The following is a 15,967-nucleotide window of genomic DNA, read 5'->3' as shown; positions in this document are numbered from 1 at the left end:
GACGACCACTCCTCGTAAAAATTGTATTAGTACATTCTAACAAGCCTAGGAGAAGTGCTAGTGTAGTGATTTAGCATTTGTTTAGCATTCAAATATTCAAGCCTGCTCGTGCTTCGCATCCTGAAGTTGTTTACATCTGTTGTATTTAACGAGAAGCCCTGCCAGAGCATCTGAGGAAACTAGTGGAACATGGCCTCCCGCAATAGATATGGCGGTATCGATACCCTTTGGCGTTGAATGTAAGTCCAGAACGAAATCGGTCGATGGAGAATTGAAGAACTCGCATAGATTTTCCGCCTCCTCTCAACCTCCTCTCATACAGCTTTTATCAAGGAGACGTAGAATTCGGGACGTCTGGGCCTTGAGTTTATTTCAGCCTCTTGACGGTCATATACGTAAGTTGCGACATCATGATCATACAAATGTTGAAGTTTATCTTCTCATTGTGAAGTTTTCACGGTGGGCATGGGACAAAGGTATGTAATCATTTCAGACTTAAATATTTGACTCGACTGAATCTTAGAAAGCTCACGGTGTTGGTGTCTCACTCAGTCCCCTCTATGGAGAAGAATCTCGACAGCCCGATGATGCGACCTCAATGTGAAGCAGAACTCATAGAGGGACTTACAAGTCCATCCTCTCAAACCCAGAAACCGCCCAACGACGCCCTTGCGAGTTCCTTCGACGGAAACAAACCTGTTAAAGCCATGGCCCTACTCAAAGTAGGCAAATTTCTTGGATCCGGCGCATTTGTGAGCCAAAGGTTTAAAATCGAGGCAGTAACGAATATTCACTACACATGCAGGGGCGGGTTTATCATGCAATTCGCACAGATGAAAGCACTCAGCCCGCACTTGCTTTAAAGAAGTCACGAACGTCCATGAGGGTCAAGCGGCCACCTCTGAAACATGAAGCACGGGTCCTGCAGCTCCTCGGAGGCCATCCTGCGATCCCAAGCGTCTATGGCTATGGCCGATTCCGACATTTTGAGTATCTTGCCATGGAACTTCTTGCATCGAGCCTGGAAGACCTTCACAAGGACCATGCCCTTCCTCTCAAGGCTGTATTTTTCATCGCTAATCAGATGGTGAAGTGGATATCTCCTATCTTGTTCAGTGATAACAGGCTCAATGTTACTTAGCTGTCCGCCCTAGGCCACATCCACGCACATGGAATAATTCACCGAGACATCAAGCCAGGTAACATCCTCATCGATTTCAACAATCAACTTCGTCTCATCGATTTCGGGATTGCGCAACGATTTAAGCCTGGCGATTCCATCCGGCACAACCCCCCCATTGAAGCCCACTGGGTTGTGGGAACTCTGGATTGGGCCAGTTTGCTTGCTCACCACGGCTACGGTGCATACCCAGTTTTTCGAACGTTGAACCCTTTCTGAGATTTAACATGACAGGTTTCAGTCCTCTTGACGACTTGGAATCTTTGGCATATGTCCTGCTATTTTTTTTGCGAGGCGACCTTCCTTGGGGACGTCATTCACATAGTCGTCACGGAACTCTCGCTGGAAGGGCAGCTCAAGTCCGACAGAAAAAGATAACTTGGACTGGCTCAATGTTAGCTGGAAGCCACCCAGCCTCTTTCGGTGACCTTCTGGATTCCGTTCGTAGCCTCTCATATCACGACAACTTCGATTACGATGGCTGGCGTTTGAAGTTCCGAAAAATAGCCTGTGATCATGGATACAGCATTACCGATGACATAGACTGGACTGTCCCGGGGAACGCGAAAATAATCCGTACTTATGTTGAGACCCATCTTGCGCGTAATGTGCTTACTTACCTTTTTAGCACCTACCCCGACACCCAGCTCAACGATCCCTCCTTGCGTTGTCCGCCCGGGACAGCTTGTATATGTGCAAGTCCTCTCCAAGATCACCATTGAAGGACACAGTTGTCAAGCTGATGCTTCTTATTGGCATGGCCCAGACCTCTCAGGTGACTATTGGATGACTAAAAGGAGGCCTGCCATCGTCCTTCAAACATTGTTGAAGTACAAGGAGTACCACGTGATTAAGGTCGTCCCTATCAAGCTGGGACCTCGAGCTCCAGGGAGCAGTGCCATGAGACTAACCAAGAAGGGATCTGCTACGGACGCCTGCTCTGTACCAGGTTGGCCCTTGGATGACGCGGTTTGTTATGTTTTCCCGCGTTCGGAAACCTTTGCTTCAGTCCCCCAGGTATTTCATTTCATTCCGTAGTCATTTTTATCATGTTCGATCTATCTGTCAGGCAACACCAGTACCCCTACATTGGAGAATGAAACCAAAAGACGTAAAATCGCTTTTGGATAAATTTGACCACGAGCCAGACAAAAATCTACCAGTCCCTATGAGCGACATATCACCGGAAGATTTGAGCAAATATAAAAAAATGAGGTGGCGATCCGGATATGAAATATATGCCGATTTCACCCCCATGACTCCGGAGAATATTGTCGTGCCCCAATCTGACAATGTGGCTGTGGACTGGTTTGGTACAAGGGGCTGGTTCGACGAGCTTCTGAGCATCAGCCGCAAACGGTCGGCGCTGAATGGCGCTGGATGGCCAGGCAGCAATCCAGACAAGATGAAAGATCAGGAAAGCTATTCGAACAGCTACTGGGGAGTGGGTTTTGCCGAATGGGATAGAGTCGAACATGAGAGAGGCCGCTCACTGACTCTGCCGGCAAGCGAAACTGCGCGGCTCGATGGGGAGATTGTCAATATCACCGATTTATTGGATGACGATCGCGAAAGCTGTGACTGCGAACAATGCCTCGAGAGCAAACGTCCAGCCTGAATCCGTGGTTTATGGGTTACTATTTCTTGAGACAATTTTACAACAACCCTGGCAATCCGTTTTACCTCGTACATATCAGCTAGCGGAAAGGTTCAGTCAGTATGACTTCAATGCAGAATCCAATTACATTCATTCCTGAAAGCAACGCTTTGCACAACCTTCCTCTTGCTCGACAGTCGCAAGGTATTTCCTTTCTCCTCCAGCAAGTCTCTCATCACAAAGTAACCTAAGGAAGAACAAAAGTGCTAGATTGGCAGATCTTACCTGTCGAAAGTGAGGTTGGGTTGCACTTTACACTACTTGACAGTGGGGCTTGGTTCGCCAAAAAGTTGGAGATATTTTCGGAAAAAGAAATTGCTACACAAATGTCAAAAGTAAAGAGAGAAATACACACACAGACAGAAAAAGAGAGAGGAGAGATTATCGTGAGTGTATCGTGACTTAAACATAAAAAAAAAGGAAGCGTGAACAAGTACCCCCAATCCCAACCTTCGCGCCATCGCTATCCCCACTCTTCCTCCAACGCCCTCGCTAAAAAGTCATCCTCCTCCTCATCCTCCTCATCCTCATCATCATCATCATCTTCCTCCATCTCATCCTTCATCACCATCTTGGGACTCGCCGCCCTCGCCCTCGACGGCTCTCCTCCTCCCTCCGACCCACCAAACACCAACTCATCTGCGGAAATAGCTTCCTTAAGCCTCGAATACCCAGACCTATCAGCCGCGAGTTTCTTCCGCTTCGACAACGGAGAGCGGAGATCGTCTCGACCTCCCGCACCGTTCTGGCTTCCTCCACCATCAGAGGGCGTAACGCTTCGTAGCCGCTTTCGATTAAGCCGGGGGCTATTAATAACGCTGCTATTCGCGAGAAAAACCATATGTTAGCCAGTAACTCAAAACAAACCAAAGAGTTCAACGACTCTAACCCGAACATAAACATACCTAGTCGCATTCCCCATCACGTCGTCTTCGCTCCGGACACTCTTCATATCATCATTATTATCATCCTCATCGTCGCTCTCATTCATAGCAGCCTCGACTTCATCATTAATGTCGCTCCAATTAATGGCAGAGAGCTGCAATGACCCCGTATCCTTCAACACCCCCTCAAACGGCTCCTCGTCCCAGTCATCTTCGTCCGGATCGGGATCAGATGAGATCTGGTGGTCGGTGTGGATGGGGCTAGAGCCGCTGGGAATGGGGGGTACGGCTGGAAGGTCGTCTAGGAGGTACGGTTTCTCGTCTTGTCTTTGCCATGATGCAATACAGTCCGTGAACCACGCTAGCCAAACGATCTTGATACCGCCCCTTTTGCGCGCCATGTCCACCTTGACTGTACCTCGCTGATCATGGAGGTGGTTGAATGAATGACATCCAACTTTTTTTTTTTCCAAAACGAACGCACCTTTGCAGCTACGACATGCGTGATGTCGCTCGTGAGTTCAGTAGAACACCGAGCACCAAACATATGCGCCATTCGCCAAATCTCAGTCGTCTCTGGTTTGGTGTCGAGTGGGATCACGCTTGAAAACAAGATGTGGACCCCTTCGAGGACTTCTGAGCGAAGCCGAGGGATAATGCGCTAGTAAAGAAGGGATTGCATTTAGAAGTTGTGGATGATATGAACGGATGAACGTACAGTGACGTCGTAAGCTTTACTTGAGGGCCCAGTTTTCCGTCGACTATTCTCTGGCGACCGCGCGTCATACGCCTCAAAAAATCGGCGATGAACATACCTCAAGAGCTATTAGAATGGGCTAGTTAGACGAGAAAATCAACTATCATTATCACGGACCTTTCCCACTCTCTCCAATTCGACATCGTCGTTCTTTAAAAGAGGTTTCTTGGGCACCTTTTCCGGTTCTGGTGAGGGTGTTTTCTTCACAGAAACGCCAGGACCATCAGGGTGTAGCTCGTGTTCTCGAAGTGCTTCCTGCTTCTTGGCAAGGGGTCTCTCTTCCAGCTGGGCTTCAAGAGCAGCGTTGTTCCTTGTCATGAGGACCTTGGTCGTTGCTGTTTTTGCGCTTTCTTCCGGCGCTGTGGATGCAACGACTGTTGCATCGACCGCCCCAGTGTGTTCTGGGTGGATAACTGGGCTAGGAGTACCGCCGTTGGCTGTTTCAGATGGCTTGCTGGTTGGTAGGGGCGTTGATGCAGAGGTAAGAGGTTCGAGCTTTGGTAAAAAGGCAGAGTTGATATCTCCTATTCCAACAAAGAAGTCATCTGCAGAAAGATAGTAAGAAATGATACAGATGTCTCAAAGGGAAACGCACAAGGGACGACTTTGAGTAGGTTTGGACTCCATTCCCATACATCTGCACGATCATCAATGATCACTACCATTGATGTGTCACAGGGAAATAACCGTTGTAAACTCTTCTGCGTCAAACCTACAGTAGCATTTTAGCAAAGGTATGGTTATATGAGCAACATGGTGAGACGTACTTCCGCTCTCATCTCTGCTCAATACTCGCCCGCCGAATAATTTTCCATCTGGATCTATTGCAGCACAAACTTGCTCCGCATATGCGCGGGTGCCCATAGTGTAAACGTGCATCTCATACTTTGTAGATGCTTCCTGCAGGAACTCTTTCCAACCGGGTCTACGGGCTAAATTAAATGCGCAGCTCAACGACAATAAAATAAAAAAGATACGGACCTAGGTTTTATGTAATACATACACCCCTCGTTTTCTACCAATTTCTGTTTACCCTTCCCTTGCTGTGCTCCACGCAGAGAAGGGGGTACGAACGACTCTGGTCCGAGTCTGAACTTCTTGACGTCCCTGAGAGCCTCCCAATTGGGATTACACTCCTCGTCATTGTCGTCGGACGAGCTGTCATCAGAGTCATCAGGATCGTGAGCCGCTTTCTTTGCCTGTCTGGTTTCCCAAGCCTCCCCTTCAGCTATCCATTCGCCGACGGTTGGGTCAACAGTAGCGTGAACAATGGTCTGATCCAAGTCGACGATAAGAGACAGTTTGCGGGATTTGAGGAGGTGGTCTGCTGTTTCGCGTTCGATCCGCTGTGCTTCCTCGAAAGAGACGGTTGGGCCAAAGGCGGAGTGCGTCATTTGTATAGATGCTCGAGAGGCGTCTGAGAACCCAGTGTAATCGACGCTATAGGGCAATGTTAGAATTTGATGAATGGAAAGTAAGGCAACTGACTGACCTTGTCATGTCCTTTCCGCAGAGGACGCAAAGACCACCAAGCTGCATGCCGTGCTTGCATGGTTCAATAACGATGACTGCAGGACGGTCGCTTGCCTTGTTCTGTGTGATGACATCCCCTACTTTGACCAACCAAGAGTGAAGGTCGCCTTCAATGGCAGAGTCCCATGTTCCGAATCTTGTTTCTTGTATACCGTTTGAGAAATGGATGAAGGAGTAGGAGAGGAGACGAGTTCCGCGTTTGATTGTAGAATTTGGGGTAGCGTCGAGAGAGGTGAGTTTTATTGGATAAGGCAAGCTCTGTGGCAGGTATAAATCTGTTGGAGAGGACTCCATGCATGCGGCGACAAGTTCAGAGCAAAGCAACGTCCAAGCAATTATGACCAACAATTATTACGCGAGGCTACATCATGTCTCCTACAAACGACTCCTTCAACGATGAATCTCCTCCTTTGTATGCATTGACAATCAAGTCTACGCCTTCCAACACAATCTGCCTCGTCAGCTCCTTCCCTCCCCATGGCGTACGCGGTCCCCACACCGCCATATGCACACCCCACTGAACAATTGCCCGACTGCAATCATTGCTGTCAGGCGCACATATCTTCTTGTACCTCTTCATGAAATGATCCAACACCAGCGTAGCTGTCTCCTTACACGCCGCTTCGTGACTCCGCCGCAACAGGTGCATCTCCGCGCAGAACTGCCCAACCTCCATCCCGAGCAACCCAGGTCTAGTAATTTCCCAGTCAACCACGTAGATCCTCCTCAACGCGCCCGTCTTCACATCCAGGATCACCATCATGTTCCCCGGCCAGAAATCACCCATTACGAACTGAACACGATCAAAAGTCAGCACATACAGCAATTGGAACCAACGCACCGTATCGCGCACGCCCACTACAGCCTCACTAGTCTCATCCGCCACCTTCTGCAAGATATCCAAATCGTCCTTGCTCACCTCAATAGGCGGATCGCACAACATAGGAGGCACATCAAGCCCCTTCAACGTCACCGTGTCCACCAACCTCCCATAATACATCCACGCCGCCAGCGTCTTCGCCCTCGCATTCCCCTCAAAAAACTCACACACCTCCCGATTGCCTTTCCCCCACTTATGCACCGTCCCAATGAACTCCCCAATAGCGTCTCCGATTTGAGACGCCATTTCCACTGACGCCTTGCCTTGAATCATAAATTCCTTGAGAGTCATGGAGGAAGGCCCAGAGTCGTCCATGATGATCGCGCACATGGACTCGTCGACGAAATGGACCTGCGGAACTGTTGCAATCGCCTCTGCGGGGATCAACGCCCAGACGCGTCTTAGAGCTTCGACTTCGTATATCTACGCAGGATAAAAGATACGATCCAACAGTAAAACGAAATGACGAGACTAACCTGCCGCTCAGCTGGTAACGCGAACTCTGGATGATTTTTGGCATACGGTTTAGCGTGCTTGAGGATCAACGTCGTGCGGCCCTCATATGGTTTCTCCAACGTGAGTCTAAACACGTAGTTCGCGGATCCGCCGGATAGGGGTAGGATCTCGGTGCTGGTGAAGGGTGTATCGATGATGTAGGCTTGGACGCCTTTGACGGTAGATAGATCGAGTGTAGATTTATCTGTCATCTTACTTTGATATTGCTTTTTGCTATTCAGTCGAAGCTTGCGGGTTGTATTTGTATCAACTGGAAGCCGTACGGTTCCGCCGACAAGTCATATTCTCGGTGTGGTGCCAAGTGGTACGAGTTTCCTGCCCCCGAAAACCCTTCTCGTCCACTGCAAGAGGAACCATGGGTACAATGCACTTTGTTGCTTATTATATTATCCGATGATAACAATTCTAGGATACGATGTGATCACTATCCACGCAACTCCAAAACTCCGACCGTAATCCTACGCAATGGGGGTATGATGATCCTAAACATGATGTGCCGTGAATTTATCGTTTAGCGTATCTGAGCAACCGGGAAGCGACTGTATAGTGTGTCAGTTGACCATTCTGCAGTACACAACTTCAACTCACTGATGGTTATAATTAAATTGAAGACTATCACAGTTTAGACATTCAGCATTGACCACAGACAGCAGTAGATCGAAAGTCCTCACCAAAGTATGAAAGAAGAATAAACGCGTCTCTCCACCTCTTGCTGAATTCAATGTTCAACGGCAAGAAAAACTCATCACCAACGGCGAATTGGCAATACCGACAGGCGACCGTGGCGTTAAGATTGTCGATGTACCCTCCAAATCTGTCGACAAAGTCCTGTCCCCATGCGGCGCATGTCTGCCCGTCCGGAGGATTGAAAATGGCGAATTCGTCTGGCTTGCATCGAATCACCAAACCGCTGAGGAAGGTGGATCAACGTTTGCTTTAGAATGTCAAGACATCAAATCTTACTGGAGTTCTGTGGAGACCATCGCTGCGAGGGTGCGAGTGTACGGATTTAGGGGATAAAGCCACGCCTTCCAGAACTTGCCCATAGCAGGATACGGAATTGTTACACCGCAGAAAGTAGATAGAACCAGCGTGATGAAAGGATTGAACAGAACGGCGACCTGTGCGGTTTTGTGAACTTACATCAGCCAAAGAGAGGAAACGACCGACCTGCACGCTGGGAGACAAAGCAGCAACCATTTGACCGCAAGATACTCCAAAGAGTAACATGAAGAGGATGATGAGGAGCTGGAAACCTGTACCATTGATTCCAGCGCTACCGTGACCGTACCCCATAGGATACACCTGTGATTGCTGTTAGCAAAACGTGCTAACGATACCCACGAAAGCGTACCATCAGAACCCAGTACAAAAGGCCACACGCGATGCTATATGGAATTTCTCCAATGAGCTGACCGATGGCGAAGACATAGGGAGAGTATATGCGGCTTGAAGATTCTATCATTTGTTTGGCAAACGCAACTTCGACGCTACAATTTCAAAAGCTTACCACGTATGAAAATTCCTGTTATGCATACCGTAAGGAGCATTCGATTCAAATGGGCAAACAACTTACTTCGGTTGTATATGAACAAAGGCTCAATCTGTGACATCACGAGCGCGGGTAGAACGATAACCCAGAATCTTTGAGGCCCGTCAATGAAATAACGCAGAATAAAGGACGGAATACGAACATGCCAAAGACCCTGAACTGCAAGTCTCGAACACTGTTTCCCAATTGCAAGAAAGAGAGCGAAATAAAGAACGAGATGAAAGTTGTCACGAAGAGGCGAGTGAACGCGTAATCCGGAGACCTCCAAAGTGCAGTGGTGTTGCGCTCAACAACAATTCGAAGTTGGAAAAGGAAGGATGTGGCATCTGTTTAAGAACTCAAGTCAACTCCATCAACAAATAAGAGTATTGAACGTACAGGTGCTTATGCCCCTTTTATCAGGTTCTGGTCGCGAAAGCCCTTCCGACTTGATTGCTTCGATTTCCTTTTCGACTGCCGCGAACTCCGGAGATTCCAACCAAATGTCTTTCCAATCACGAACTCCGACCCTGGGATTAACACCAGCTCCGATAGCTTCCAACATATATTCCGCTGGGTTAAGATTTGGTGGGCAAACTGCTCCATGTCGAGCAAAGTATTCGCGGACGAGTCGGGAGTCATTTCCAATGTCCCCAAAGTAAACTGTCTCACCGCCTCGTTCGAGAAGAAGGAGACGATCAAAGCTTTCAAACAGCAGGGACGATGGTTGATGGATGGTGCAAAGAATAGCTTGACCCTGGTCAGCCAACTTTCTCAAGAATCGGACAAGATTCCACGCGCTATGGTCAACTTGAGTCAGCTGAAAGAACAATCTGATTCCAGATGCACTCACCTCTGTGCATCTAAGCCTGACGTGGGCTCGTCCAAGAATAAGAGGAGTTCTGGTTTACTGGCGAGTTCCACTCCAATGGTCAAGCGCTTACGGGCTTCGACGTTGAGACTGAAAACGAGGGCCTCTGATAGATCTTGCAACTCAAGCAGATCAATCATCTCCTCTACATATTGGTTTTTTTCCTCGATGGACACCGTTTCTGGTTGTCGAAGATATGCAGAAAAACGCATTGCCTCTCGAACGGTAGCAGTCCCTTCGTGCACATCCATTTGTTCGGCTGAACAGATCTCATTTTCAGAAAGGTATAGGTATGTGAAAGACTCCAAACTCACCGTATGCCGTTCCCCTAGCAAAATCAGACGATAACGGCCTCCCATCAACAAGAACGTCGCCCGTTACCACGCCTATATTCTTGCGTTGTGCGAGAACATCCAGACATGTCGTTTTTCCTACAGCGCCATGTAAGTTGCGCCGAAGAAAAAGGATGTTATTTTACTACGTACCAGCGCCACTTGCTCCCATCAGAGCCGTCAAAGTTCCAGGTTTTACATAGCCGTAGACGTCGTGGAGCAACCGAAGCGGACCGTTTGGACTTGGAACATGATAGTTGAGTCGTTCCCATGTAAACGTTCTACCTTGTCCAAGAGTCTCCTTGCTATAAAAGACGTGAGAATCTAAATACTCAAAAGTTCATCTGTGGATTACCTTCGCCGTTTCTCGGGAGTGTCAACATTTTCACGGATCGCTGCCTTACCATCCCGTTGGAGCTTTTTTTCTCGAAGCTCAGCGTTGCGCTGCTTGATTTCTTCTGTCTCCTTGGTAAAGATATTGATGGACAGATCGAGTCCATATTGCTGATATACAGTTAGCCACCGGTTTGGAACATTCAGTTGACGAGGGCTCACAGGAACAAACTCAAGGACCAGAATCTGGGTCAACTGGAACAAGAGGAAAAATCCTATCAAGACGGTAAGATTACGACGCCAGAGATCGTTCACGTCCAAGCCATAACCAGCCGCAAGGTAGTCAGCACCAGAAATGATGTCGCTGCCGCTCTTGGCACCAAACAGAGTGCAGGCTTGGTTAGGGCCAAGTTGATCTCTGCTTTCATCAGCAGCGTAACTCCTGCATTGTCCCAGAGACTTACGGGTATTTGGTTAGACCGAGTCCATTCCGAGGAATTATGCCTTGCCCATCGCAGACGAGCTGCCAAATATGATAAGATGTTGAGGAAATGTTTCATATACCGACTAGATTTACCGATATTCGCATGAATTCGTTTTCCACACAAGCCTGCCATGCTAGATATAGCGTAAACAACAAAATGCAAGAAAGTGACGAAGCGAACACTCACCATAAGCGACGGGATTCGCGTAATACTGCCTGGATATTAGATCATGATAAATTGAATATGTAACAAAGACTGACGATCCAAAATAGCCATCTCTTCATGTGGGTGACGGGAAGGATGTAGCCCGTGTATTCGATACTTGTCAATGGATTAGTCAAAGCTGTCAATCAACGATAAGATACCTACAAGTTGGGAATGAAGAACACGGCCAGGCGGAATGCTGAGTCAAAATTGAAGCACATCAGGCCAAATGTGCGGAAGAAGCCTTGCATGATGAGATATGCAATATAGTTGAACAGATGGAAGGTAAAAAACGCCCCCGGTGAACGATACAGCCCAGACATGAAGTAGACCACAATATTGAAGATGAGCACTCGAACAGCGGAGAAAGGAACGTCAGCAAGAGTGTTGGCTATCGCTATCGCAGAGGGACGGTACATGCTGTAGCTTGTCTGATAACATGTAAATTTTGTAAATTTCACTGGATGGACATGTAGAATGAAAAAACCTGGTACCTGTTTTCGCAAAATCGGCCTTCCAACCATTTGCATCGGCATCTGAGAGCATTTCGTTTATAACGGTGTAGCATATAGGTTGAATAAGATAGCTCACCTCTCCGAAAGCATCCAGACAGGTTGTCAGAAGAGCTGCGAAGATGACACTGAAAGAAGAAAAAAAAAAAAATGGTCTCGGACAATCTAGAAACCTTGTAATCTTTACGGCTTACCTCCCACGAGTAAAAGCGCCAGCAGATGTTAAAGGTTGGTTGAAATATGCTGCGCCTATGACGAGTGCAAGGACCTAGCAACAGAGGGAATGAAAAACGCGAAAACGACAGTTTCGACATATCTTACAAAGGACAAGGTGAAGCTTGTAAACAGCTGAAATCTGTCTTGCAATCTCATCTGGAATTGCCGCACTGTCAGCGCCCTAACCTGCCCGGTGAAGCCAAGAGTGTAAGGGCTCTTTTGGGAGACTCCTTTCTTTTTATCTAAGATGACCGCTTCGCGGAAAGTTTCCTGGTCCGTCTTCTCAGTCTCCATGTGAAGCTTGTACTTCCCGCGAGAATCAACCATATCGCGAGAATGTCTTGAGTCTAAGTATGCATCTTCTAACATCTGAGGTGTTGACGGAACAGTTAAAGCGGATCGTCCAGAGGCGAATTGTCGTTCGTTCGGGTCGGTGCACCCCGTAAGATAATCGGCAGTGCTTTGGCGAGGGAGGGGATTATAGCCCAATGATTCAAAATACGCTCGAGCCTCAGAAGGTTTACCATAGAAAACCTGACGGCCCTCGTCGAGTACCAGGACTTTATCAAAAAGCTCATAGATACTTTCTCCTGCTTGATACCTAAGTGAGAAATGAGACGAATCCATATCACGAGAGGAAAGACCACTCGCAATGTGACAAATGTGGTCTGTCCAAAGATATCCGTCATTATTCTCAAACTTCGGATGAAATCGAGAGCCGTTGATGCATCCAATCCTCTGGTAGAGTTATCCCAGCACTGGACGCGCGCACGAGTGGCCATCATTTCTGCGATGCTGACACGTTTGCGTTCTCCCCCAGAGACACCCCGGACAAACTCATCGCCCACAAGAGTTTGCGTCGTGTGTGAGATGTTCAACATTCGAAGTAGAGTGTCCAAGACTTCTTTGTCAAATTCCTTCCTCGTGACTCCTGGTAAACGGCCGCCTGGACCTGGTGTTTTTCTAAAACGCAACAACCATATCAATGCTAGCTCTTAAAGATCATTCGAATACACTGACGTTGATAGGGCGAATGCGAGGGTCTGAGCAACAGTAAGCGTTGCGATATGTATGTCGTCTTGGTATGCCACATATCAGGGTGTGAAGGGCATGAAAGGTCAACACTTTCTCACCTTCTTGATTGTAAACAACTTCGCCCTTGTAATACTTTTCCATCTCTGTAGCATCGATGCCAGCGTAGAGGACATCCCCAGTAACTCTCGCGTAACCTTCGCGATGATTCGCAATCGTCTTCAGAAACGTCGTGCATCCAGCACCTGGACAACCCAGGACAAGACACATTTCGCCAGGTTTTAGAACGCCAGAAGATCTGCATTGTGATTCAGCCAGGTAGCTAAGTTAGGCGAAAAAGATGCGGACTTGTGAAGGATGACATTCGTTGGAGTTTCCCCTTTCGCAGGCATTGCAAGCCTAAGGAGAGCCCATACCCATAGGATTGGCACCATGAAGAACCCCAAAATGGCACCTAAGATAGCCCTGTTCAGTAAGAACTCCAAGGGAGCTCATTGATGCGCATACCTCCTAGTGTTCCGACGTATATCTATGGCGAGATCAGCGTGTTAAAGGCTTGAAAAGAAAACTTCATTACTTTGCTATTGATCCCACCCATTACTTCTACTTGCAAGTCCTCCCAGACGACGCCTACGTGCTGAAGGACGCGTCATTAGACCCATCAATCGTAGAGTAAACGCACTACAAACCTTATGCTTTATGCCAGCTTTTTGATTCGCGTCATTGGAAGACGTGAGATATTCGCGTAGGTCGAAGCGATCAAAATCGTCGACGCGAGCTTTCTCGACATCTTGTTGTTGTAGGGTACCCGCTACAGAGCTTTGACTCCTGTTTTGCTGCCTCGCTAGTTCAGATCGTTTCGTAAGTTGTCGTGAGAGGGCATTGAATTCTGCTTCAGCCTGGGCGACATCGACGTGGTGTGATATTAGGGTGTTGGGGGTTGTTGATCCAGGGGTATGCTTCTCTCCGTCATTCAGGTTGCCGAGAGCATCAGCCATTGAACAGGCAAGTGGAGTCGGACCGCGTTCAAGGAATGAATGGGAAGTCACTTCCTTTATACCTGGAGCTCCTTATGATCTTATACCGCCAAAATCTGTTGCTGAGTAAGGAGCGATTCTTTTGACCGGAAATAAAAACGATTCGGTATCACTAAGTCATTTTGTGATCGGCATGTCAAAAGTCTCGAGGCACACCTAGAAACGCATGTTTGTGCTCGAGATATCAGCGTTATCAAGGGTCGCCAAAACCTCATCGTAACCCTCCTTGAGTCATACTCTGAAGCTTGAATTGCGCCTCGAGACCGTTTTTTTTACACTAAATGAAAGTGTGGGGGTTTGCAATTGCAAACAGGCTCGGAGCCACAAAGGAGTCATGTTTGGTCTCACGATCGTCTTCGAAATATTCGTAAGAAATTGAGCCAAGTGCTTACTTACCAATGCTTTAAATTCGTCCTTCAAGGAACCGGTTGCGTAATTCTGTGTCTGGTTAGAGTCATTTTATAAGTTTTTCGCACCCGCTGGGAGTTGTCTCCAAATTCCGACAAGATCGATGTATGTAAATAAGCACATGAAAGCAGAATCATTTGCGCGCCTGTTGACAAACCCACTGAATTATTTGGGTGCTATCGATTAGGGCCCACGACCACGACCAAAATTGGATGATCTGCGTCGTACTCCTGCTAGAGGTTTGAGTTTAAGTATTGGTTCGCACTAAGCTCATTGGGCAAAACGTGGCTCAACTTCTCGTCAGCACTCTGCTCCGCAGGAGAACTCCAAATTCGCCGAACACGGCAAATGGCAAACCTCTTTCAGAAGCCAGCTGGCCCCCGCCTGTCCCTGCGGTGCACTCTTCGTACCGGAGCACATGACATCATCAGCTTAAACGATGTTTGGGATAAATGGAAAAACCAAACAATAGAAAAGAAGTAAAATCCAGCACTTGTCCAGCACAATCAAGCAACAGAAACAATGGGGCTTCTAAAGGGCTCAATCAAGGCTCAATTGATGCCATAGTGATGCGGCGGCAAAAAAAAAAACAGGAAATACTGGCTTTGGCACACAACTTTCATCTGACAAAAAACCTCCGCCGACTCGGGCAAGTGCACTGGAAACGTGTGCCTAATAGCAACCCATATCACATAATTTCTTGGGAACTCCCGTAGGCGGCGAGCCACGGAGACACTGACAGGTGGCCGATTCAAACATTATTTCAAGGTAGACAAGGTATAACTCTACCTGAAGAACCCTCATGAGTTGCATGCTCTTTGAGTCCGGCTGTACACGTACTTTGTTATTGGTGCGTACTGGTGCGTAGCTTCCAAAGTCAGAGGCATACTGTGATCGAGGTCAGGTCCGAGGTTCTATTGCACTGGCAACGCCATACTTGTGGAAAAGGGACGACTTCGGCGCGCTCAATAGAAGAGTCTAAAGGCGGCGTCACACCCCAATATTCCAAGCGAGATGACATCACTTGAATTCTGTAATCATCCGGTTACTGAGCCGCGCTCAAGCGCTCAAGTTCTTGACTAGGCATCCATTATCCATAACCGGAACAAGTAGTCAAGGCCATGATGGAAACGCCACAGTAGTTCTTCAAGTTCGCGACTCGCGACTACGCCAGGGTGAAGCAGAAGATGCGATCGCGATAGTCTATGAGTCAATGACTGATGCTCATTGCAAGCGTGTATGACGCGCAATCATGTCCACGGCATGGACTACTCTCAACCAAGCCACGCTCTGACTTTCTCCTAGGGTCTGGATGCCTTCAGAGGCTGGCGCTCCCTCATATTATGCATCCATAACGATGAAATCATGTCGGAAACATGCAGTTCTTCACCGTCTGTTGCGTGCGCTGTTGTCGGTCGCAATCTTCTTCTGTAAATGCTTCTTGCCCTGACTATCACCACTGCCGCCTCTGATGTTATCTAGCAAACGTGCTTCGTGCGAGTTTGTAAATGTAGGCACTCCCGATGTTTTGAGGGCGGCGCAACCACATGGCAACGTCGAAAACCAGAGGCAGGAGCCAGTCACCACAAACCGGTAGTC

The 15,967-nt window shown here is 48.0% G+C and overlaps 4 protein-coding genes across 4 annotated transcripts; 1 reads left to right on the top strand and 3 right to left on the bottom strand.

Moving 5' to 3' along the window:
- Window positions 1-208: 208 nt before the first annotated feature.
- On the top strand, window positions 209-2,798 carry LACBIDRAFT_301355 (uncharacterized protein; the record flags this gene model as incomplete). Its single annotated transcript, XM_001874077.1, has 8 exons — window positions 209-395; window positions 452-476; window positions 524-752; window positions 806-1,087; window positions 1,142-1,361; window positions 1,415-1,756; window positions 1,809-2,197; window positions 2,250-2,798. The coding sequence occupies 8 exons, from the start codon at window positions 209-211 to the stop codon at window positions 2,796-2,798; spliced, it is 2,223 nt and encodes a 740-aa protein (XP_001874112.1).
- A 502-nt stretch (window positions 2,799-3,300) lies between these two features.
- LACBIDRAFT_301354 (uncharacterized protein) lies at window positions 3,301-6,305 on the bottom strand (the record flags this gene model as incomplete). Its single annotated transcript, XM_001873458.1, has 9 exons — window positions 3,301-3,658; window positions 3,743-4,143; window positions 4,206-4,382; window positions 4,440-4,544; window positions 4,596-5,023; window positions 5,074-5,190; window positions 5,246-5,403; window positions 5,460-5,918; window positions 5,971-6,305. The coding sequence occupies 9 exons, from the start codon at window positions 6,303-6,305 to the stop codon at window positions 3,301-3,303; spliced, it is 2,538 nt and encodes an 845-aa protein (XP_001873493.1).
- Window positions 6,306-6,372: 67 nt separating this feature from the next.
- On the bottom strand, window positions 6,373-7,598 carry LACBIDRAFT_301353 (uncharacterized protein; the record flags this gene model as incomplete). The annotated part of the gene is made up of 3 exons (XM_001873457.1): window positions 6,373-6,804; window positions 6,853-7,314; window positions 7,368-7,598. 3 exons carry the CDS (start codon window positions 7,596-7,598, stop codon window positions 6,373-6,375), a joined length of 1,125 nt encoding a protein of 374 aa, XP_001873492.1.
- A 175-nt stretch (window positions 7,599-7,773) lies between these two features.
- LACBIDRAFT_181553 (pleiotropic drug resistance ABC transporter) lies at window positions 7,774-13,921 on the bottom strand (the record flags this gene model as incomplete). The annotated part of the gene is made up of 28 exons (XM_001873456.1): window positions 7,774-7,946; window positions 7,996-8,019; window positions 8,079-8,317; window positions 8,371-8,528; window positions 8,578-8,712; window positions 8,762-8,889; window positions 8,984-9,051; window positions 9,102-9,285; window positions 9,338-9,738; window positions 9,792-10,068; window positions 10,124-10,240; window positions 10,295-10,465; window positions 10,546-10,645; window positions 10,703-10,892; window positions 10,939-10,997; window positions 11,052-11,140; window positions 11,216-11,280; window positions 11,329-11,594; window positions 11,658-11,699; window positions 11,755-11,803; window positions 11,870-11,943; window positions 11,997-12,484; window positions 12,511-12,854; window positions 12,912-12,969; window positions 13,025-13,221; window positions 13,272-13,402; window positions 13,501-13,560; window positions 13,613-13,921. 28 exons carry the CDS (start codon window positions 13,919-13,921, stop codon window positions 7,912-7,914), a joined length of 4,458 nt encoding a protein of 1,485 aa, XP_001873491.1. The 3' UTR covers window positions 7,774-7,911.
- Between the last annotated feature and the right edge of the window lie 2,046 nt (window positions 13,922-15,967).

The sequence above is a fragment of the Laccaria bicolor genome, genomic scaffold (genome assembly GCF_000143565.1).
Source record: "Laccaria bicolor S238N-H82 LACBIscaffold_1 genomic scaffold, whole genome shotgun sequence".
NCBI lineage: Eukaryota > Fungi > Basidiomycota > Agaricomycetes > Agaricales > Hydnangiaceae > Laccaria > Laccaria bicolor.
This window is presented reverse-complemented; position numbering and strand designations above follow the sequence as displayed.